The 23,134-nt window shown below is 48.1% G+C and overlaps 1 protein-coding gene across 3 annotated transcripts; it reads left to right on the forward strand.

The window, feature by feature from the left end:
- Positions 1 to 1,216: 1,216 nt before the first annotated feature.
- Positions 1,217 to 21,753, forward strand: LOC114772835 (nuclear factor of activated T-cells, cytoplasmic 2-like). 3 transcript variants are annotated; one of them, XM_028965550.1, is made up of 10 exons: positions 1,217 to 1,552; positions 2,836 to 3,712; positions 3,843 to 4,011; positions 7,482 to 7,684; positions 7,784 to 7,956; positions 8,705 to 8,845; positions 14,827 to 14,882; positions 15,201 to 15,333; positions 15,425 to 15,985; positions 20,499 to 21,753. In XM_028965550.1, exons 1-10 carry the CDS (start codon positions 1,297 to 1,299, stop codon positions 20,552 to 20,554), a joined length of 2,625 nt encoding a protein of 874 aa, XP_028821383.1. In that variant the 5' UTR covers positions 1,217 to 1,296; the 3' UTR covers positions 20,555 to 21,753. The 3 variants fall into 3 exon arrangements, with proteins under 3 accessions (XP_028821383.1, XP_028821384.1, XP_028821385.1); XM_028965551.1 differs by lacking the exon at positions 1,217 to 1,552 and adding an exon at positions 2,417 to 2,543; XM_028965552.1 differs by lacking the exon at positions 1,217 to 1,552 and adding an exon at positions 2,494 to 2,543 and having other exon boundaries at positions 2,779 to 3,712.
- Positions 21,754 to 23,134: the final 1,381 nt, after the last annotated feature.

Consider the following 23,134-nt stretch of genomic DNA (forward strand, 5'->3'; position numbering starts at 1 on the left):
CTCTCCTCCCTCCTGTAGAGAAGTGTGTGTTTGTAACCAGTAGAGGGTGCAGGTCCCAGGAGCAGCAGTGCATGAAGGTGACAGGATCTACGCACCCATTCATCAAAACATCTTGGTTGGTGTTGGGTGCTTCACCACACATTGTCACACAATTCACTTTTGTGTTTGGACATGAGGTGGAGTTGGACCTTCATGGCTGGAGGAGTTCGCTCTCATGAGATGTTTGACCATTCATGGGTTAGTTTCAAGTGATCGTCATGACTGTTCAGATCTTCGTTCATTGGTGGAGGCCTGGAACAGACTATGGTTTATATGGACCATCATGGTTTTGTGGAGTCAGGGGCTGGTAAAGGGAGGACAAGTGGATCTTCTAGTCAGATAACCAATCCGGACATCGGTTTCCCCACCATCACTGGGACGTGTGAGAGATGATCAGCATGCAGCAGTTCTATATAAAAGTTTATATTGTCCACAGAACGTTCTGCATCTGTTCTCTAAATAGAAATAGAAGAAATATCTGTTCTACAACGGATCCATCAGGAAATTCTTCAGCGTTCCAGGGAGAGGAATCCCTGGGCTGAAAGTGGTTTCCCATCTGAATAGAGATGAGAGCTCACGTTTCTTCACCGTTTGGAAAAGATGAACTGCTGCTGCTCCTCAAATCACTGCCCGCGTGGAACCTTCAGGTTCCATTTGGCACTGAAGGAACGTTCACAATCAATCACAGCGTCCTTGTGCAGCCAGGAGGAAAGACGATCCACTGGTCAGCCGGGGTCACGGCCGCAGCAGAACCCTGGAGTGATGCGAGAACCGGAACAGGGTTGTGAGGAGGGAGACCTTCTGCTAAGGGAATTAAAATGAGAAGACCTGGTTTCCTGTCTGCTCCTGCTGGAGGGATTCTTCTTGCAGACACGTCAGGTCCTATTTATAGCCGCGCGGGCCCGGAATGCCGTGGCTGCTGCCGAACGAGGATTCTCCCTCACGCAGCCGTCCTGAGCGGGTGAAGAACAGCAGGTCCCATGGACGGTGTGCGGCGTGGAGACCTGGCGAGGCAGCTGCATCCCTCCCAATTTTCCAGCGTCGCGTCCAAAGCTCACAGCTCCACAGAGCAGCTCTCTGTTTTGATGGTGAACGCTGGCCGATTTTCCCAGAATGCCACAGCTGGAGCTGCTAATGTGCTGCATGTTCTCCACTTCATCTGGTTCCTTCATCTTCATTCATGCCAGAAGAAACCCAGGCCAGTGATGCCCTGCATGTGCTTCACCGGACCAGGAGACCTTCTTGTGAGGAGATGAGATGAATGCGGCTCTTGTGCGCGGAGACGCAGGAGAAGCCCGGAGTCTCCAGGTCTCCATGGCGACGCGCAAACAGGAGGAAACAGTGAGAGGGAATCCCGTCATTCCACAGCGGCGGGCGGAGCAGGAGATCCTCCCCCGACTCCGTATAAAGAGCAGCAGCAGCCGCGCCGCGCCGCGCCGGACCTGCGAGGAGGACATGCTGAGACGGAGCTGGACCTTCTCCCCCTACCGCAACATGCGCGCCGTGCAGCAAGGTAACTTCTCCTCTCTTCACCGCGGTACGCGCATCGGTGAACTCTGACCTCTCTGGGGCACAAGCTGCGGTCTGGCTCGGGTTTTAATGCGTTTAAATTATTCTTCATCATCATCATCATCATCATCATCACCACACTGGCTGCATGGATCAAAAGTATCCAGAGTGGGCGGGGCCACGCCCACAAATATAACAAATATAACAGCAAGAGCCACAGACACACACACACACAATCTCACACGTACACACGCAAAATTACACAATCACATCACACACACTCACACGCACACTAAATTACACAATCACATCATACACAATTACATGCGCAAAATTACACACAATTACACACACACAAAATTACACACACAATCACACCAAATCACACGTACACACAAAATTACACAACCACATCACACACACTCACACGCACACAAAATTACGCACAATCACACACACACACAAAATTACACAATCACATCATACACAATTACATGCGCAAAATTACACACAATTACACACACACAAAATTACACACACAATCACACCAAATCACACGTACACACAAAATTACACAGTTCGAACCTGGGACTCAGATGCCAGTGTGTTACCATGCTTGGCAGAAGCCACCCTCACACACACAAAACCACACAAGCGATAATGTTCACATGGACGCAGGTCAGAGGTCCCACCAGGTCACCTTCAGGTGTGTCGCAGGTTGACCTTTGACTCCGACCCGCCTGTCGCCCGCTCGCTCGTCAACAGGAGGCGCGTTCTCACCGCCCTCCGCCGCACCTGCGCTGCGCGCGCCCGAGACGGGAAGTGGGCGTGGCTCCGTCTCCGCTCCCGCGCCGCGCCGCGCCGCGGAGCCGCGCACAGGACGCGGGTCACGATGAGCTGCAGGGATGAGACCCCCATCGCGGAGCTGGAGTTCGACTACCTGTTCGAGTACGAGCCGGCGGCGCAGCAAGGTCTCCAATCTTACTCCTCCCGCGGTACGCACTGTGACGTCATCCGACCAGCCTGCGTTCCGTTTATCCAGAGGGACTTACAGTCAGTAGTGACAGGGACAGTCCCCCCCTGGAGACACTCAGGGTTAAGTGTCTTGCTCAGGGACACGATGGTAGTAAGTGGGGTTCGAACCTGGGTCTCCTGGTTCATAGTCGAGTGTGTTACCCGCTAGGCTACTACCACCCTGATGGTTTAATATTCTCTACGTTCTCTTTCCAGGTCGTCCTGAGGGCTCCATCCGCATTTCTGTCATGTCTCTCTGTGTTTTATTCTCAGATGACGCAGATCTTTCTGCCCACAAAACCCTCAACCCCCCCACTGACCTGCCGTACCCCCTGGATGACCCCGCCTCCTACGGCCAGCTCAGCGCGGCGGGTCTGGCCACCTACGAGCCGCTGGAGGTCAAAGGTTATCTGGATCAGACGCGTCCAGTGGGGCCACCGGCCCTGAGCCCCCGGATCGAGATCACGCCGTCCCGCGAGCACTTCAGCCACGGCGCCGACCCGCTGCAGGGCCCGCTGTACAGCACCAGCCCGCGGCCCACCCTGACCGTGCCCCGCCCCGACGGCCTGTCCTACCGCGACCAGCCCTGCCTGAGCCCGGCCAGCAGCAACTCCTCCACCAGCTGGCACTCGGAGAACTACTCGCCGTGGGCGTCGCCCTGCGTGTCGCCCAGCAGCGGCCAGTCGGCGGCCGACCTGTGTCCGCGCTTCCAGGGCTTCCACGCCGGCGCGGGCTCCCCCCGCACGTCCCCGGGCACCTCGCCCTGCGCCAGCGGGACGGACGAGGGTGTCGGAGGGGGCCGCTCGCCCTCCCCTCGCCCCGGGTCTCGCTCGGTGTCCCCGCAGGGCAAGCGCACCTACCAGATGTACCGCCACCCGGGCCGGAGCCCCTCCCCGCAAGCCACGCGTGACCACCAGCAGTCGGGCGTGGTGTCCAGTGGACAGTACGTCTCCGAGCTCAACGGCTTCGGTTCCTCCCAGCCCAACTCCCTGCCCGCCAAGATCGTCAAGACCACCAATGGCGGCCAGGCGTACAGCGTTTACCCAGAACTCCCCGCCGACAGCTACGTGTTCCAGTGTCAGCAGGACGTCAAAGCCAAACCGGAGTCTTTCTACGTCATCCCACCGCCCATCTGGACCGGCATCTGCAGGTGCGGGAGCGAGAGACCGTATTCACCGTATCTTCATATCTTCACACCGGCTTACACTCGCTTCCTCAACACTGACCTCTGACCCAGCTGTGTGTTCTGTACGTAATCGCTGTTCCCGCCCCTCTCCCAGTATCCCCGTGGCGTCCCTCCCGCCTCTGGAGTGGCCACTGCCCAGTCGTACGGACCAGTACGAGCTGCACATCGAGGTCCAACCCAAACCGCACCACCGCGCCCACTACGAGACCGAGGGAAGCCGCGGCGCCGTCAAAGCCCCGACCGGGGGTCACCCTGTGGTGCAGGTACGCCCCCCCGAGTTTTTAACTGTACTCTGCGTCTTACCGTACTGTACTTGCCGTTTTACAGCTTTACTCTTCATTTTACCGCTTTAGCGTACTGTACTCGCCATTTTACAGCTTTACTCTTCATTTTACCGCTTTAGCGTACTGTACTCGCCATTTTACAGCTTTACTCTTCATTTTACCATACTGTACTCGCCATTTTACAGCTTTACTCTTCATTTTACCGCTTTAGCGTACTGTACTTGCCGTTTTACAGCATTACTCTTCATTTTACCATACTGTACTCGCCATTTTACAGCTTTACTCTTCATTTTACCGCTTTAGCGTACTGTACTCGCCATTTTACAGCTTTACTCTTCATTTTACCATACTGTACTCGCCATTTTACAGCTTTACTCTTCATTTTACCGCTTTAGCGTACTGTACTTGCCGTTTTACAGCATTACTCTTCATTTTACCATACTGTACTCGCCATTTTACAGCTTTACTCTTCATTTTACAGATTTAGCGTACTGTACTTGCCGTTTTACAGCATTACTCTTCATTTTACCATACTGTACTCGCCATTTTACAGCTTTACTCTTCATTTTACCGCTTTAGCGTACTGTGCTTGCCGTTTTACAGCATTACTCTTCATTTTACCATACTGTACTCGCCATTTTACAGCTTTACTCTTCATTTTACCATACTGTACTCGCCATTTTACAGCTTTACTCTTTATTTTGCCGCTTTAGTGTACTGTACTTGCCGTTTTACAGCATTACTCTTCATTTTACCATACTGTACTCACCATTTTACAGCATTACTCTTCATTTTACCGTAATGTACTTGCCGTTTTACTGCTTTACTCTTCGTTTTACCGCACTGTACTCACCGTTTTACAGCTTTACTCTTCATTTTACCGCTTTAGCGTACTGTGCTTGCCGTTTTACAGCATTACTCTTCATTTTACCATACTGTACTCGCCATTTTACAGCTTTACTCTTCATTTTACCATACTGTACTCGCCATTTTACAGCTTTACTCTTCATTTTGCCGCTTTAGCGTACTGTACTTGCCGTTTTACAGCATTACTCTTCATTTTACCATACTGTACTCGCCATTTTACAGCATTACTCTTCATTTTACCGTAATGTACTTGCCGTTTTACAGCTTTACTCTTCGTTTTACCGCACTGTACTCACCGTTTTACAGCTTTACTCTTCATTTTACCGCTTTACCGTACTGTACTTGCCGTTTCACAGCTTTACTCTTCATTTTACAGTTTTACCGTATTGTACTCGTCGTTTTACGCTTTACTCTTCATTTTACCATACTGTACTTACCATTTTACAGCTTTACTCTTCATTTTACCGCTTTACCGTACTGTACTTGCCGTTTTACAGCTTTACTATTCATTTTACAGTTTTACCGTACTGTACTTGCCATTTTACAGCTTTACTCTTCATTACAGCTTTACCGTACTGTACTTGCCGTTTTACAACTTTATTCATAATTTTACCGTACTGTACTATACTCGCCATTTTGTAACTTTACTGTACTGCACTCACCATTTTACAACTTTACTCTGTTTTACAGCTTTACTTTACTATACTCACCATTTTACAACTTTATTCTTCATTTTGCCACTTTACTGTACTATACTCGCCATTTTGTACCTTTAATGTACTGAACTCTCTATTTTACAACTTTGTTTTACAGCTTTACTGTATTGTATTCTCCATTTTACAACTGTACTCTCCATTTTACATCTTTCCACTCTGTTTTACAGCTTTTCTATACTGTATGTGCCATTTTGCAACTTTACTCTTCGTTTTACCACTTTTCTGTACTTTACTGACCATTTACAACTTTACTGTAATGTACTTGGCATTTTACAGCTTTACTCTTTGTTACTGTACTGTACTCACCATTGTGCAACTTTATTCTTAATTTTACGCTTTACTGTACGATACTTCACAGTTTACAACTTTACTGTTTGGTTTTCACCATTTTACAACTTCATTATTTGTTTTAGCATTTTACTGTACGGTACTGTGCTATTTACATTCTCCCTCTTTACTGTAAAGTTATCTGTACAGATGTGTGGACCAGACAGGATGGTGGTGCAGCTCCTGTGGTGTTAGTACAGAGATCTGGTGGCTGTCTTTGGTTCAGGGTTTAAAAATAACCACCATCTCCGCCCCCACATTGAGTGGGCGGGGTTACTTCTTCTTCTCTTTTTAAGAAGAAGAAATGATTGTCATGCAGGGCAGATGTGTGTGTGTGTGTGTGTATTGGTTTGGCTCTGGTTAAACCAGGCACACACACATGCTGTTTACAGCTGAGGTTTGGTGTTGCCACGGAAACAGCTGAGTCCTGGTTCACGCTGTGCGTTTCTGGGTAAACGTATGTAATGGTGTGTTTAGCCGAACGGTGAGTCTGACTCCACCCTGCATGACCGTGTGTGTGTGTGTGTGTGTGTGTCCAGTGGTCCTGTTGGTTGGTCATGTGATCATCAGGACCCAAGAATCACTTTCCTCTCCTCTACTTTACTTTTCCGACCACAGTACTGACTCACACCGCGCTACCATGGCAGCCAGGCTCTCTGGTGGCTCCTGGCAACGGGACTGTTTGCTGCAGGGTTCAGGCTACTATTTAACGCGTGCACACACACACACACACACACACACAGTTCACATCACCGTGCACACGTCTGATGTAAAACGTCGGTGAACTTGCATGAAGACGCGCTTGTAAACTGATGGTGTGCAGGGAGCTGGTCATAAATTTAGCTGCAGCTTCAAGTGCTGCGGTTTCTGCAACTTCCTTCTGATGGTGACGGTGTGTGTGTGTCGCTGCAAAGTTACACACACACACGAACCTGATGCGGTTCATGGCGGCAGCACCTCACTTTCAGAAAGGAGAAACAGTGAATGCCGCAGGGAATTCTGGGAATTATCTAGCCAGTGTGTGTGTATGCGTGTGTACATGTCTGTGTTTTCACAGGTATTTTTAGCCAATAGAAAATTGTTTAGTCAGTGAAATTCATATTTGTTGCAATGATGCTTTTATTCACTTTATTCCTGTTTGTCTACCTTTTATTAATCCGTCATGTTGTTTCCTCTTCTAAAGGACATTTTAACTTTATATACATTTATTATTATGCCGCTTTATATATAATTTGGTGACTTTTGAAGTCACTGGTCGTGGACGGGGGAATTCGCTGCTGCATTATGGGATCTGTAGTTTGCGTGTGGTCATATTGCTGGGCCATGATAACAGATCTATATAAAGTGATTATTTATCACATGTGACGCAGCACGGTACAGCACCCAGTGGTCACGGTGAAATGTGGTCTCTGTATGAAACGCTGGTATCACCATACCTTGCTGTATAATAATAATAATAATAAGCCTAAAATCCCATTTTTCCATCTTCAGTGGCGAATGGAAGTTTTTATTGAGTTGCGGCCGCATGTCTTGTTGCAGCTGCGCGGTTATCGGGGGAAGGAGCCGCTGGGCCTGCAGATCTTCATCGGCACGGCGGACGAGCGGATCCTCAAACCCCACGCCTTCTACCAGGTGCACCGCATCACCGGCAAGACCGTCACCACCGCCAGCTACGAAAAGGTCATCCACGGCACCAAGGTCCTGGAGATCCCGCTGGAGCCCAAAACCAACATGAAGGCCATGTGAGTTGCACATGTGAAAGTGAACGTCGTGTGTGTGTGTGTGTGTGTGTGTGTGTGTGTGCGCACGTGTAAAGTCACAGTTTATTCTCTCGCTCTCAGAATCGACTGTGCCGGGATCCTGAAGCTGCGGAACGCCGACATCGAGCTCCGCAAAGGTGAGACGGACATCGGGAGGAAGAACACGCGCGTCCGCCTGGTGTTCCGCGTCCACGTCCCCCAACCGGGGGGGCAGGCCACGTCGCTGCAGGCCGTGTCCAATCCCATCGAGTGCTGTGAGTGACCCCTGACCCCCAGAACCCACGACACTGTGTGTGTTTGTGTGTGTGTGCGTGTGTGTGTGTGTGTGTGTGTGTGCGTGTGTGTTCTAGTCTGACGTTACAGACAGTGTAAACACGTATGAAAGGGAACAGAATATAAATGAGGGAGGAACAGACGCTCACAGTCTGGACACAGCGACACGCCTCTTCTCACACAGACTCACCATTCAGAGCATGAGTGTGTGTGTGTGTGTGTGTGTGTGTTCATTCTCATCTTACAGTGAGGCAGAAAAGAAGAAGAGAAATAAAATTACAGAACTTTTCCTGCCCATTGCACACAGTCACACATACACACACACACACACACACACTCTCTGTGTGACAGATGGGCAGCTTTGCTACCTGCTCTCACCTCGCTGTTCAAACGTCTGCTGTGTTTGTCGCTGCCGGAGCGGATATTACATTTCTGGGGATGGTGAGAAGAAGCTGTTCATGTGTTCATTAGTGATATATGGTGTCTCTGGGTGATGAACCTGCGGTGATAAGAGCTTCTGCCTGCAGTGACATGGGAATCAGTTGAGGAAACGGGTGAGGTGCAATAGTGGCATCTGACAACTGACCCCAGATCAGGGGCTGAACCATTTCAGAAAGCACCACATGACCACACTGCACTGATAATCAATCTCAGCAGAACATTATATGGAGGTCAGAGCAGGTCCCATGATGGTGTGTGTGTGTGTGTGTGTGTGTACCGCCCCATTAGCCCAGCGCTCGGCACATGAGCTGCCCATGGTGGAAAAGCAGGACCTGGACGGCTGCTGTGTTCTGGGTGGTCAGCAGATGATCCTGACTGGACAGAACTTCAGCTCTGACTCCAAGGTCATCTTCACTGAGAAGAGCCATGGTGAGTACTGCCCCTGTCTGTGTGTGTGTGTGTGTGTGTGTGTGTGTGTGTGTGGAGTGAAGGAACAGGAAATGTGTGCTTACAAAGCAGACCAATCACAGTCTGCCTCACTGTCAGGTCCGGCTCATGGAAGAGGGCGCCATCCATCCAAACTAGTATAAGTGGTACTGGGGGTGGTATTGGTAATATTAATAATTGTGATGGTATTGGTAATGTTAATGATAATTGTACTGGGGGTGGTATTGGTAATATTAATGATAATTGTGGTAGTATTGGTAATGTAAATAATAATTGTGGTGGTATTGGTAATATTAATGATAATTGTACTGGGGTGGTATTGGTAATATTAATAATAATTGTGGTGGTATTGGTAATATTAATGATAATTGTACTGGGGTGGTATTGGTAATATTAATGATAATTGTGGTAGTATTGGTAATGTAAATAATAATTGTGGTGGTATTGGTAATATTAATGATAATTGTACTGGGGTGGTATTGGTAATATTAATAATAATTGTAGTGGTATTGGTAATATTAATGATAATTGTACTGGGGTGGTATTGGTAATATTAATGATAATTGTGGTGGTATTGGTAATATTAATGATAATTGTACTGGGGTGGTATTGGTAATGTTAATAATAATTGTGGTGGTATTGGTAATATTAATGATAATTGACACTGAGGTCCCCTTGATGAAGGTCCCATGCCCACACACTGCTCCCCGGGCGCCTGTCATGGTGCCCACTGCTCACCAAGGGTGATGGTTAAATACAGAGGACACGTTTCACCGTGTCACCACGTGCTGTGTATCGCAACGACGATCACTTCACTTCATGGTACTTGTACTGGTTCATTTTGTGACGATGTCCCTCATCACGGTAGAAGAATGTGAAGAATTGGAGGTTTCGTTGTAATGTGAGAAGAGAAGTCCACATGTTTCTGAGAATTGTCTCCTCACCCATGTGTGAGCTTCAGGTGAAACTTTCACACGCTGGTCTCCAGCAGCTCACCAGACGAGGATCACATATTCATAAAGTTTGTAGACATACATTCACAAACTTACTCTGACTTTCACTTTCAGGGCCAGATGGATGAAAGAACCTGTATCTGCACTGTAACTACTAAAAGACTTTTTAAACCTGATTAGATCCCCACTGTGATTACACACACACAGTAGTCATGGAGGCCGCTGCATTTAAATCCTGACCTTTCCTCGTCTTTCACACATATTTGCATGACGTTTCCATTTCTGATGCAAATCGCTGCCATCGTTGTCCCAGGTTGAGTGGAGGCTGAAGCTCCACCGTGTGTATCGGCTCTGTACGGAATACACTCGCAGTACAATTTACTGGGGGATGTTGAAGGTCAGGGGTCAGGTGAGCAGGCACACCTCCACCCACCAGTGAAGCGCTGCGGTGTGTGTGTTTGTGTGTGTTGTTGTCGTTTTCCACCTGGCTCTTGTAAAATGTTTGAATGACAGGAACTGTGTGTGTGTGTTGTCGCAACTTTCATTGTGCTTTTACGCTTCAGCTGCTCTGTGGCGTTGCAGAGGGCAGCTGGTGTGTGTGTGTGTGTGTGTGTGTGTGTGCGCGCGCGCCACCCTAATCCCAAACAGATGTTCGGTGCTTTTTGTTTTGTCTGTATGTTGATTGCTGCTGATAAAATTTGTCCTTCATAAAACCTCCATTTGAGAAGATTTTGTGCAGTTTTTACATGATCATGTTTCATCTCTTGTTTCAGATTAGTTTTGACCTTCAATGGAAGAGATGGATGTTTGGAGAAAGTCTCCCATTACATCCGACAGCACGAGCAGTACATACAATCACTACACGTGATCAGTACACGTGATCAATACATATGATCAGTACACGTGATCAGTACATACGATCAGTACATACGATCAGTACACGTGATCAGTACACGTGATCAGTACATACGATCAGTACACGTGATCAGTACATGCGATCAGTACACGTGATCAGTACACGTGATCAGTACATACGATCAGTACACGCGATCAGTACACGTGATCAGTACATACGATCAGTACACGTGATCAGTACACGTGATCAGTACATACAATCAGTACACGTGATCAGTACATGCGATCAGTACACGTCATCAGTACACGTGATCAGTACACGCGATCAGTACACGCGATCAGTACACGTGATCAGTACATACGATCAGTACACGTGATCAGTACACGTGATCAGTACACGCGATCAGTACACGCGATCAGTACACGTGATCAGTACATACGATCAGTACACGTGATCAGTACACGTGATCAGTACATACGATCAGTACACGCGATCAGTACATATGATCAGTACACGTGATCAGTACACGTGATCAGTACATACGATCAGTACACGCGATCAGTACACGCGATCAGTACACGCGATCAGTACACGTGATCAGTACACGTGATCAGTACATACGATCAGTACACGTGATCAGTACACGTGATCAGTACATACGATCAGTACACGTGATCAGTACACGTGATCAGTACATACGATCAGTACACGTGATCAGTACACGTGATCAGTACATACAATCAGTACACGTGATCAGTACATGCGATCAGTACACGTCATCAGTACACGTCATCAGTACACGTGATCAGTACACGCGATCAGTACACGCGATCAGTACACGCGATCAGTACACGCGATCAGTACACGTGATCAGTACATACGATCAGTACACGTGATCAGTACACGTGATCAGTACACGCGATCAGTACACGCGATCAGTACACGTGATCAGTACATACGATCAGTACACGTGATCAGTACACGTGATCAGTACATACGATCAGTACACGCGATCAGTACATATGATCAGTACACGTGATCAGTACACGTGATCAGTACATACGATCAGTACACGCGATCAGTACATACGATCAGTACACGTGATCAGTACATACGATCAGTACACTTGATCATTACGTGTGATCAATGCTCATAACCAGTAGACATGATTCCTACATTACATTTACAGCATTTATCAAATGCTCTTATCCAGAGCGACTTACAATCAGGGACAGTCCCCCCCCTGGAGACACTCAGGGTTAAGTGTCCTGCTCAGGGGGACAATGGTAGTAAGTGGGGTTCGAACCTGGGTCTTCTGGTTCATAGGCGAGTGTGTTACCCACTAGGCTACTACCACATTATCAGTTTGCACGATCAGTACAGTTGATCACTACACCCAATCAATACAAGTGATCAGTACACACAATCATTACAGGAACGGTTTACATGATTAGTACGCACTGTCAGTACACGTAATCAGTACTTGGTGGTAAAGCCTTTGATGGAAATCACAGAGGTTAGAAACGTCTTGTAGTTGCCTCTGTGTCATGTAAACCTACAATTAAAATGTTGGACTGATCATTAATTATCAGTGGACGAAGCTGTAACATTGTCAGCACGTTACCGGTACGTCACCGTCGCCACGGTACCCATACGACACCGTCGGCACGGTACCCGTGCGACACCGCCGGTACGACACCGCTGGTACGACACCGTCGGCACGGTAACCCATACGACCCGCCGTACGACAACCGTCGGCATCGGTACCCATACGACACCGTCAGGCACGGTACCAGTACACAACCGCCGGTACGACACCTTCCGCACGGTACCGGTACGACACCGTCGTGTACTACGCCGTCGGCACGGTACCGGTACGACACCGTCGGTACGACGCGTTGGCACGGTACCCATACGACACCGCGGTACGACACCGTCGGCACGGGTACCGGTTACGACACCGTCGTTTACGACACCGTCGGCACGGTACCTAACTACGACACCGCCGGTACGACACCGTCGGCACGGTACCGGTACTTCCCCCGTTTCGTTGTGTGATTAGTGCCAATAACTGGAAGACTCGGTATGACTGGTAGACAGCTGGGCGGGGCACATTGTAACGTGTGCGAGGTGGCTTATAATGTCTTATAACTGTAATATAACTGAGATAACCGGTTCCTCACTGTCTTCTGATTCACAGTATGTAAGCGGTTAAGGGTCCGTGTGCTATGATGAAGATCTGATTTGATGATGATGATGTCAGTCCTGCCAGGCACGCCTGGGGGGGTGAGGTGGACTCCCCTGTGCAGCAGGAAGTGGTCCTGTGCTGGCAATATGATCAACCGTGATGCTCCGCCCACTAAAAATGGACAAGTTGCTGCATCGCTCATGCTGGATCTGACACCTCTGTTTCATTTGGGTCTGTCAGAATGACAGAATGACCATTTACTATCGTGCTGGGAACACGTTTCTGGCTCCCTGAGGCTAACCGCTGAAGCTAGCAACCCGAAAATCGAGTGCCACCAACGGGGGTTTGGAAAATCCGGAAAAACCTGGAAAACTGGGAAAATGGCAAAGGACATAACTTACGTTCAAGGCTGCCACGCAAAGAACGTGAAACGCACAGAAACATGACATATTGTTTATTTTGGTAGGTCGTTCTGCCCGCCCACAAATTGGGTTCAAAGTGTAAAAAATACCATTTAATATTGTGCAGAGGAAGATGTTTTTAGCTCCCGGTGACCAGCTGTAAAAGCTAGAGACACGGGAGTCGAGGCGTGGCCGAAGACACACAATCCGACATTTTGGATGTGTTGCTACCCCCAACAGGGGTTGAGGAAATCTGCAAAACAAGGAAAAAAGCAAAAAAGACCATGTCGTGCATATGTGGCTGCCACACATATGCCACTTCAAGACCTTGAAACGCACAAAAAAAACTGACAAAATGACATATTGGTTGCTTCATTGGGGACTACAGGACGGCCACAAATCGTGACCAAACCATTAAAAGTGTGAAAAAAATTGGTTTCTACAATGACACATTTTAGCGCACACAGATTAAACCAGCAGCTTCATTAGGATGCCAATCAAACACATTATTAAGACCGCCCGGTCTGCTTAATTAGGGACGACCTGTCCTTTAGCCATTTCATAAGGGTCGCCCTGTCCTTCAGCCACTTTATCAGGGACGCCCTGTCCTACAGCCACTTTATTAGGGATGACCTGTCCTTTAACCACTTTATTAGGGACGCCCTGTCATACAGCCACTGTATTAGGGACGCCCGGACCTTCGAACACTTTAGTAGGGACGCCCGGTCCTTCGGCCACTTTAGTAGGGACGCCCAGTACTTCGGTCACTTTATTAGGGACGACCTGTCTTTCGGCCACTTTATTAGGGATGCCCAGTACTTCGGTCACTTTATTAGGGACGACCTGTCTTTCGGCCACTTTATTAGGGATGCCCTGTCCTTCGGCTACTAACATGCTACGCCTTGAGCTAACACGATAATTTTTTAGACATTGTCCAAACGTCACCAAATTTAACATGATGCCTCTTGGCCACGCCCTGTTAGCATTTTTTATGTTAGTATGCTAGCATTATCATGTTAACATGCAAATTTTTAAACACTCTCTAAACGTCACCAAATTTAACGTGACACATCTTAGACATGCCCTCTTAGTGTTTTTGATGCTAGCATGCTAACATGCTAATTTTTAAACATGCTCCAAACGTCACCAAATTTTACGTGAAGCACCTTGGCCACGCCGTGTTAGCGTTTTTGATGTTAGCATGCAAGCATTAACATGCTATCTTTTCAACATGTTCTAAACGTCAACAAATTTCATGTCACTGCCTGCTCTATCGTACACTTTAATAACACCGCCTGATTTCACAGCTAAGACCAGCTCAGGAGGTTATGCCCACGCTCCTACGAAAAACGCCCGGACAGGCCCATCAAAATTTCCTCTGGAATTTTCGTTTCTAGTTTTTAATTGTTCTGCACTGAAAAGGTCACCTGGTGGGAATTCATCTGCTGCTTAGAATCAGCACGTTGCTTCAGATGTGTAAAGGTCAAGAATGCGTTCATCTGACCACACCTGAGGTCATGGAGTCACGGCTTTACACACACACTCACACATCTTTTCTTTTTCAGAGGGACAGCAGATCTGGGAAGTGGAGGCCACCGTGGACAAAGATAAGAGTCAAGCTGTAAGTTCCAACAAATTTTCCAAATTCCAAAACTGCCGGTTAAGGAAGCGGCTCTGTAATCGGAAGGTTGCAGGTTCGAACCCCGATCCGCCGAGGTGCCACTGAGGTCCCCTTGATGAAGGTCCCGTCCCCACACACTGCTCCCCGGGCGCCTCTCATGGTGGCCACTGCTCACCAAGGGTGACGGTTAAATACAGAGGTCACATTTCACTGTGTCACCGCGGGCTGTGCCGCAGTGTCTCACAATGACAATCACGTCACTGTCACTCTCCGCTGGTAATGGTGATGAAGCGCGCCGTGTGTGGTTGTGATTTCCAGAGCATGATGTTCATCGAGGTTCCCGCCTTCCGAGACCCAGCCATTCGCCACCCGGTCAAGGTGAACTTTTACGTCATCAACGGGAAGAGGAAACGCAGCCAACCGCAGCACTTCACCTACACCCCACTTCCAGGTATGTCGCCCACACCTCCCTGGAAGTGGGGTGTAGGTGGGACCTCCAGGTGGGATGTTCTCCAGGTGAATATTGGTGGTGTGTGTTGCAGTGGCCTCTATAAAGACGGAACCAGCGGACGAGTATGAACGTGCTCAGCTGGGATACAACCTGCCGCAGTTCTACCACACGCCCAGCCTGGCACCCGCGGGCGACCAGCAGCACAGTCCCGCCATCGTCTTCTCCCGCGGGGCCAAGGCTCCGAGCGCCGGCCCCGCACTCTTCCCGCAGCCTGGAGGGGGCGCTGGCGCGGCCCCAGACCCCCATCGCTCAGTCCTGGTTCACGCAGGCTCCCCAGCTCAGACGCCACCCCTCGGAGGCCACGCCCACTCACACCCATCCATCATTCAGTTCTCGCCCACCAACGCCCACCTGCTGCGGGGCGCGGCCCCCGACCCCCAGCACGTCCTCTACAACGACGGATTCGTCCCCCCGGCAGCGACTCCCCGCCCCCCAGTGCAGCCGTACCCCACCGTCATCCAGCAGCAGCCGTACGCCCAGAAGATGCCCAAGACCAGGAGCCCCCCAGCGCACCTCGACGGGCGGAGCCCCGCCCTGCCGGGCCGGGTCACCGTCAAACAGGAGAACCTGGACCAGGCCTATCTGGACGATGGTGAGTGAGCAGCGTTCCACACACACACACACACAAACACACACTCTCACACACACAAAAACACACACTCTCTCACACACACACACATGCACGCATCATATACACTGGGATAGTGGTGGCCTAGCAGTTAAGGAAGTGGCCCCGTAATCAGAAGGTTGCGGGTTCGAACCCTGATCCACCAAGGTGCCACTGAGGTCCCCTTGATGAAGGTCCCGTCCCCACACGCTGCTCCCCGGGCGCCTGTCATGGTGCCCACTGCTCACCAAGGGTGATGGTTAAATACAGAGGACACGTTTCAATGTGTCACTGTATGCTGTGCTGCAGTGTCTCACAATGACAATAACTTCACTTTCCCTTCACAACAAATACACACCACAGATACACACACACATCAAATACACACATCACACACAAACAAGCTGCATTATCAGCAGTCGGTGCTGTTCAGCAGAAACTAATGCCAGAGTTGCTAACAAGGGGTTCCCCCCATCAAAGGCCCCCCTGCATGTTGGCATGGTAACGCGGCCTGTGTACTGGTACCGTGGCAACGCGCCGCACCGTTGCTGTTTACCGAGGGAAGCCCGACTCCCCGTCCAGAAGAAATTCCATCTGCCTGAGTCGCTGGCTGCCCTCCCTCCTCGCTTCAGTCCGTCTCACTTTTTCCAGCAGACCCCCCCACCCCGATTTCTGTACCCCCCCGTTTTTCCTGCCGCCGCGGAGCAGAGGAACCGCAGCTGTGAACAGGACGCTCTTGTGCCAGATTGGCAGGAGACTCCGCGGTGGAAAAAGGGCAAATTCTCCAGCAGATGGAGGGGCGGGGGAAACCCCGTCCAACCCCAACAAACAGCGAGGCTTCCCCGGACCCCCACCCCGTACAACCAGTTACCACGGCAACCGCTGTCACAGCACAACCACGCCAGCGGGGACAAGAAAAAAAACAGGAACCGCAGAGGAACCCAGTTCAGGAGAACTTCAGACCATGTTAACAGGACTGTGTGTGTGAGAGTGTGTGCGTGTAAGAGTGTGTGTATGTGTGAGAGTGTGTGTAAAAGGTGAGAGTGCGTGTGTGTAAGAGTGCGTGCGTGTGAGAGTGTGTGTATAGGTGAGAGTGCGTGTGTGTAAGAGTGCGTATGTGTGAGTGTGTGTGTGTGCGAGAGTGTGTGTATAGGTGAGAGTGCGTGTGTGTAAGAGTGTGTGCGTGTGAGAGTGTGTGTATAGGTGAGTGTGTGTGTATGTGTGAGAGTGTGTGTATAGGTGAGAGTGCATGTGTGTAAGAGTGTGTGCGTGTGAGAGTGTGTGTATGTGTGAGAGTGTGTGTATAGGTGAGAGTGCGTGTGTAAGAGTGTGAGAGTGTGTGTGTGTGTGTGTGTGTGTGTGTGTGAGCTTTTGAAGATGCACCTTGAATAAATTCCCCCGTCTTTTTGGTGGCTGCAGATTTTCGGTATTCAGACACCCACGTAGATCAAGTTTTTTTTTTTTCAGCGCCGCAGCGTCTCATTGGCTGATGAGTCACATCCCGCCGCCTGACCACCTCTCTTCTCTCGTTTCTCGTCTTCTTCACTTTGCTAATTTGTAGGTGTGAAGTTATTGATCTGGTTCTGAGTCAGTCAGAATCCCCTGGTTACCAGGCCACGCCCACCTCATGTTTAACCCGTCAGAAACCCGCCCGGTTTTAATTACTTCACCACAGACCCATACAAATAAACAGAATACTACATGTATATATATTTATGTAAAGAACCGGGACAGGATCTACAGTCCACTGGCCTTTAAGAATGTGCTGTAATGTGATGTAATAAAACTAGAACTTGTATTAATGACTTTAACAAGCTGCTGGAGAACAAACGACACACAGAAATTCATAATCACGTTTGTGGTGGCATCTGGGTGGAGGAAGTCATGTCGTTGGGGTGGTGGTCCTGCGGTCAGGGCTTTGGCTTCTCTTTTCCTGTCTGTCTCTAACGCAGACATCAGATCAGATAATAATCCATCATTAGTCCCAGAAATGGGGCACAGAACCTGCACATTAGGAGATAGGAGATAATAAATTGAAAAAAACCTGTACTAGTACAGTATAAATGTGCATATCTGGATATGTAAACTTAGAGACAGGGGCAGTGGTGGCCTAGCGGTTAAGGAAGCGGCCCCGTAATCAAATGGTTGCCGGTTCGAATCCCGATCTGCCAAGGTGCCCTGAGGTGCCACTGAGCAAAGCACCGTCCCCACACACTGCTCCCCGGGCGCCTGTCATGGCTGCCCACTGCTCACTCAGGGCGATGGGCTAAATGCAGACGACAAATTTCACTGTGTGCACCGTGTGCTGTGCTGCTGTGTATCACATGTGACAATCACTTCACTTCACTTTACTTTACTTTACTTACTTATATGTCTACTTATATGTAGACATTTTACATTTACAGCATTTACCAGACAGCCTTATCCAGAGTTACAGGGACAGTCCCCCCCTGGAGACACTCAGGGTTAAGTGTCTTGCTCAGGGACACGATGGTAGTAAGTGGGGTTTGAACCTGGGTCTTCTGGTTCACAGGCGAGTGTGTTACCCACTCAGTGTAAAGGTGGCTGGGTGGTTTCACCTGGACCAGGCCTATCTGGACGATGGTGAGTGAGCAGCATTCCACTCACACAGCAAAGCCTCAGTTATGAGAAGAAAACAAATCCCGGAAGTGCTCTGCCCTCTACTGACTAGCCCTGACCACACACACACACACACACACACACACACACACACACCTGGTCCTGTTAACAAGGTCTGAAGTTCTTCTGGTTCCTCTGTGGTTCCTGCACTCTTGTTCTTCTCCCTCAACTGTCGACTGGCCTGGATCTGGTTTGTTTAGAATGCATTAGAATATGATGTTTAAAACGTTGTGCGTGTGAGTGAGTGAGTAAGAGAGAGAGTGAGTATTTGTTCTCATTCTGACTGTTAATCTGGGCTATAAACAAGGCAGCAGGTCTCCTACAGAATCAGTAACTATATACAAGACATAAGCCATGACAGGCTTAGTATCGACTACATGATACTAATTCTAAAATATATCATTCCTTACATAAATGCAGTGTGTGGGGATGGTGCTTTTGCTCAGTGGCATCTCAGTGGCACCTTGGCAAGTACATAACTCCACACGTGTTCATTCAAACTTTTGAATGAACCCATATATACTACCCATATATACTACCCATATATACTACCCATATACTAGTAGTACTGCCCATATATACTACCCATATACTAACAGTACTACCCATATACACTACCCATATGGTAGCAGTACTGCCCATATATACTACCCATATACTAGCAGTACTGCCCATATATACTACCCATATACTAGTAGTACTGCCCATATATACTACCCAGATACTAGTAGTACTGCCCATATATACTACCCAGATACTAACAGTACTACCCATATATACTACCCATAAATTAGCAGTACTGCCCATATATACTACCCATATACTAGCAGTACTGCCCATATATACTACCCATTTACTAGCAGTACTGCCCATATATACTACCCATATACTAGCAGTACTGCCCATATATACTACCCATATACTAGCAGTACTGCCCATGTACTACCCTTTTACTAGAAGTGCTACCAGTATATGCTACCCTTATATAACAAGTACTACCACCCCATTAACATCTTTTATGCTGGGCGATGATGATTAAGATCATCAGCAGCAATCTTCATCAGCAGACCAGACACAATCCATAATTGACCAGTCTGTGCTGTAGTAGCCCATGGTTGTCATGGCGTCTGGTGGCAGGCATGGAGGTGGTGAAGTGACATGGGGCGGCTGTTTTCCCTCCCATTGATCAGAAAACCCACTGGAGGGTCAGGGGGGTCACACACACACACACACACACACACACACACACACACACATAGGGGATGTGGATTTTCAGGAGAGGCAACATTCTTCTCATACACTAAACACTGCCTGCCTGACTGTCTGTCTGTGTGTGTGTGTGTGTGTGTGTGTGTGTGTGTGTGTGTGTGTGTGTGTGTGTGTGTGTGTGTGTGTGAGCGCACGCTCAAGTTTGTTTGTCCCCTACGCACTTTGCTGCTATTTTTAGGAACCTTAAGCCATAAAAGTTTCCATTTATTCACACCTGAGCGCACACACACACACACACACACACACACACACACACACCACATCAGAGCCATGAAGTAAACAACAGAAAGTGATGACCAGTCACCTGCACAAACACACAAACTCTCCCTCAGACACTGTGAGCTCCTCACTGGAATTAAACTTCCTTGTTCCTGGACATGGTTCCTGTCTCCAGCCGGCTGGAAGAACAATGCAGAACTTCAGTTCCAAACCCCACTGTAACCATGTGTTTCCTGCACTCCTAACCTCATTTCCCTGATGGTGTGTGATGAGAACCTTCAGCAGGGCTCACATGAGTGACAGCACTGGTTCTTCTTCACCAGAATCTATGTTCCTCACATTCTTTTCTCCATTTCTCTGTCCTCCACAGTGAATGAGATCATAAGGAAGGACCTGACTGGGGTCCCCGGCAGGGGACAGTCGTAGTGGTGCAGCAGATCCCTTCAGGAACATCCTGATGAAAACCACGTCTGGAACTGTGTGAATGTATTTCCTTACTCATCATCCACTGGTTCTTTTGTTCAGTTTCTTCTAATTTCATACTGAATTGTTCAGGATCTACTGAATAACCAACCCTGTGCTGACGTGCCTCTGTTCCATCTCCATCTCTCCTTGCCAAAGATTTCTATAAGAAAACTTCACCATATGCAGTATTTCCTCTTAGTGTGAAAAACCAGCCACAGGCCTTCAACATGCAGAACGTTGCTTCTGACTAGAACAGCCCATAAAAAGGTTCTGCAGGACAAGCAGAGCTTCTGTTAAAGTGAAAGATGGAAGCTCCTGAGATGCAAAAACTCACCAAAGATCAGGACGGAGGCAGACTCCTCTTCATCCAGAGAAAAAGGAAGACTAAAAAAGCCTTAAAAGAATCTTCTGCCTTCTCCGTGTCCTCAGATATGAATTTCCATGTTTATAGCTGCAGACAAGATTCAAGACAAAAAAATTCAAAATTTTGAAATATTTATTTTTTTTAAGAAAAGATTCTTCGGGTCAAATATCTTGTATTTTTGTACATTTTGGTGATTTTCTTCCTTTCTGTATTTAAAAAGGCCATTTTGTCAAGTGTTGAACCTCAACATTCAGAAGAAAACGTGAAATGAATAAGGTGGGAATTTGGCCAGTTTTATCCACTGAAGCTCCGGACGGATTACTGCTGAGATTCCATCACGTCTGGAGAAATGATCACTGTTCACAATTTTATAAAACACATGATCAAACTCATATTTTAGCGTTTGGATGAGATGCTCGCTGTAAATATCACTTTACTTAATAAAATGTGCTGACTTTCTTTTAGCAGAAGCGATGGTTTAGAATTAGAAATTATTATTATGAACTGAATCAGCTACTTAATTCTTTGTCATTCATTGTAAATCAGATGCCAAAGATGGGAACGTGTAGCCATTTCTCCATTTATATTAATATATCAGCCAGTTTATACGTTTTTGTTGTAGACGTTTATTTAAATCTTTTTATACAGATGCCTTCTCTTCTTTTATTCCTTTCCTGTGTGTATTTTCTATCTGAATCGTGTATCTTCATAAAGCAATAAATCACATATATCAAACGTGCTCCTCTGTCTGTACGTTACATCTGACGTTCCTCCGTACAAATCTGGTCCATGTAAAACCCCCCATAATGCACCTCGGCTCGGTGCTGTAGGCGTGATGTTGTTGCCATGGAGACTGCTGATGCACGTAAAAGTAAAATGAAGTGATTGTCACATGTGATACACAGCAGCACAGCACACGGTGCACACAGTGAAATTTGTCCTCTGCATTTAACCATCACCCTGAGTGAGCAGTGGGCACCATGACAGGCGCCCAGGGAGCAGTGTGTGGGGACGGTGCTTTGCTCAGTGGCACCTCAGTGGCACCTCGCGGATGGGGATTCGAACCGGCAACCTTCTGATTATGAGGCCGCTTCCTTCACCGCTAGGCCACCGCTGCCCCTAAGAGGTCCGCTTGTCCCGGTGCTGGGTTCACTTTTCCCTGGTCACTCTGCTGGCTCCACATGGACAAGACAGGAACTTACATTTCTTACAATACATTTCTGGAAGTTTATCTTCAATAAACGACACAAACCAGCGACACCAGAAACCAGCGTCTGACCTGGACCAGCTGTCCCGTTCCGCCCCCTGCTGGCTCGGTCCTGTCACTTCCCGACATTCCTGGTCCCTCCGGATCCCCGACAAACATGACAAACACGACAACAAACATGTCCCATTCCGCCCCCTGCTGGCTGGATCCTGTCACTTCCTGACATTCCTGGTCCCTCCGGATCCCCGACAAACGTGACGCGACGTGACAAACAACACGACAACAAACATGACAAACATGACACGACAACAAAAACACCACAACAAACATGACACAACGACAAACATGACACGACACAACAAACATAATACAACAACAAACATGACACAACAACAAAAACACCACAACAAACATGACACAACAACAAACATGACGCGACACAACAAAAAACACCACAACAAACATGACAAACATGACACAACAAAAAACACCACAACAAACATGACACAACAACAAACATGACACGACACAACAAACATAATACAACAACAAACATGACAAACATGACACAACAAAAAACACCACAACAAACATGACACAACAACAAACATGACGCAACACAACAAACATAATACAACAACAAACAGGACAAACATGACACAACAACAAAAACACCACAACAAACATGACACAACAACAAACATGACGCGACACAACAAAAAACACCACAACAAACATGACAAACATGACACAACAAAAAACACCACAACAAACATGACACAACAACAAACATGACACGACACAACAAACATAATACAACAACAAACAGGACAAACATGACACAACAACAAAAAACACCACAACAAACATGACACAACAACAAACATGACGCAACACAACAAACATAATACAACAACAAACAGGACAAACATGACACGACAACAAAAAACTGGACAACAAACATGACACA

Source organism: Denticeps clupeoides, unplaced genomic scaffold (assembly GCF_900700375.1).
Source record: "Denticeps clupeoides unplaced genomic scaffold, fDenClu1.1, whole genome shotgun sequence".
Taxonomy (NCBI): Eukaryota; Metazoa; Chordata; class Actinopteri; order Clupeiformes; family Denticipitidae; genus Denticeps; species Denticeps clupeoides.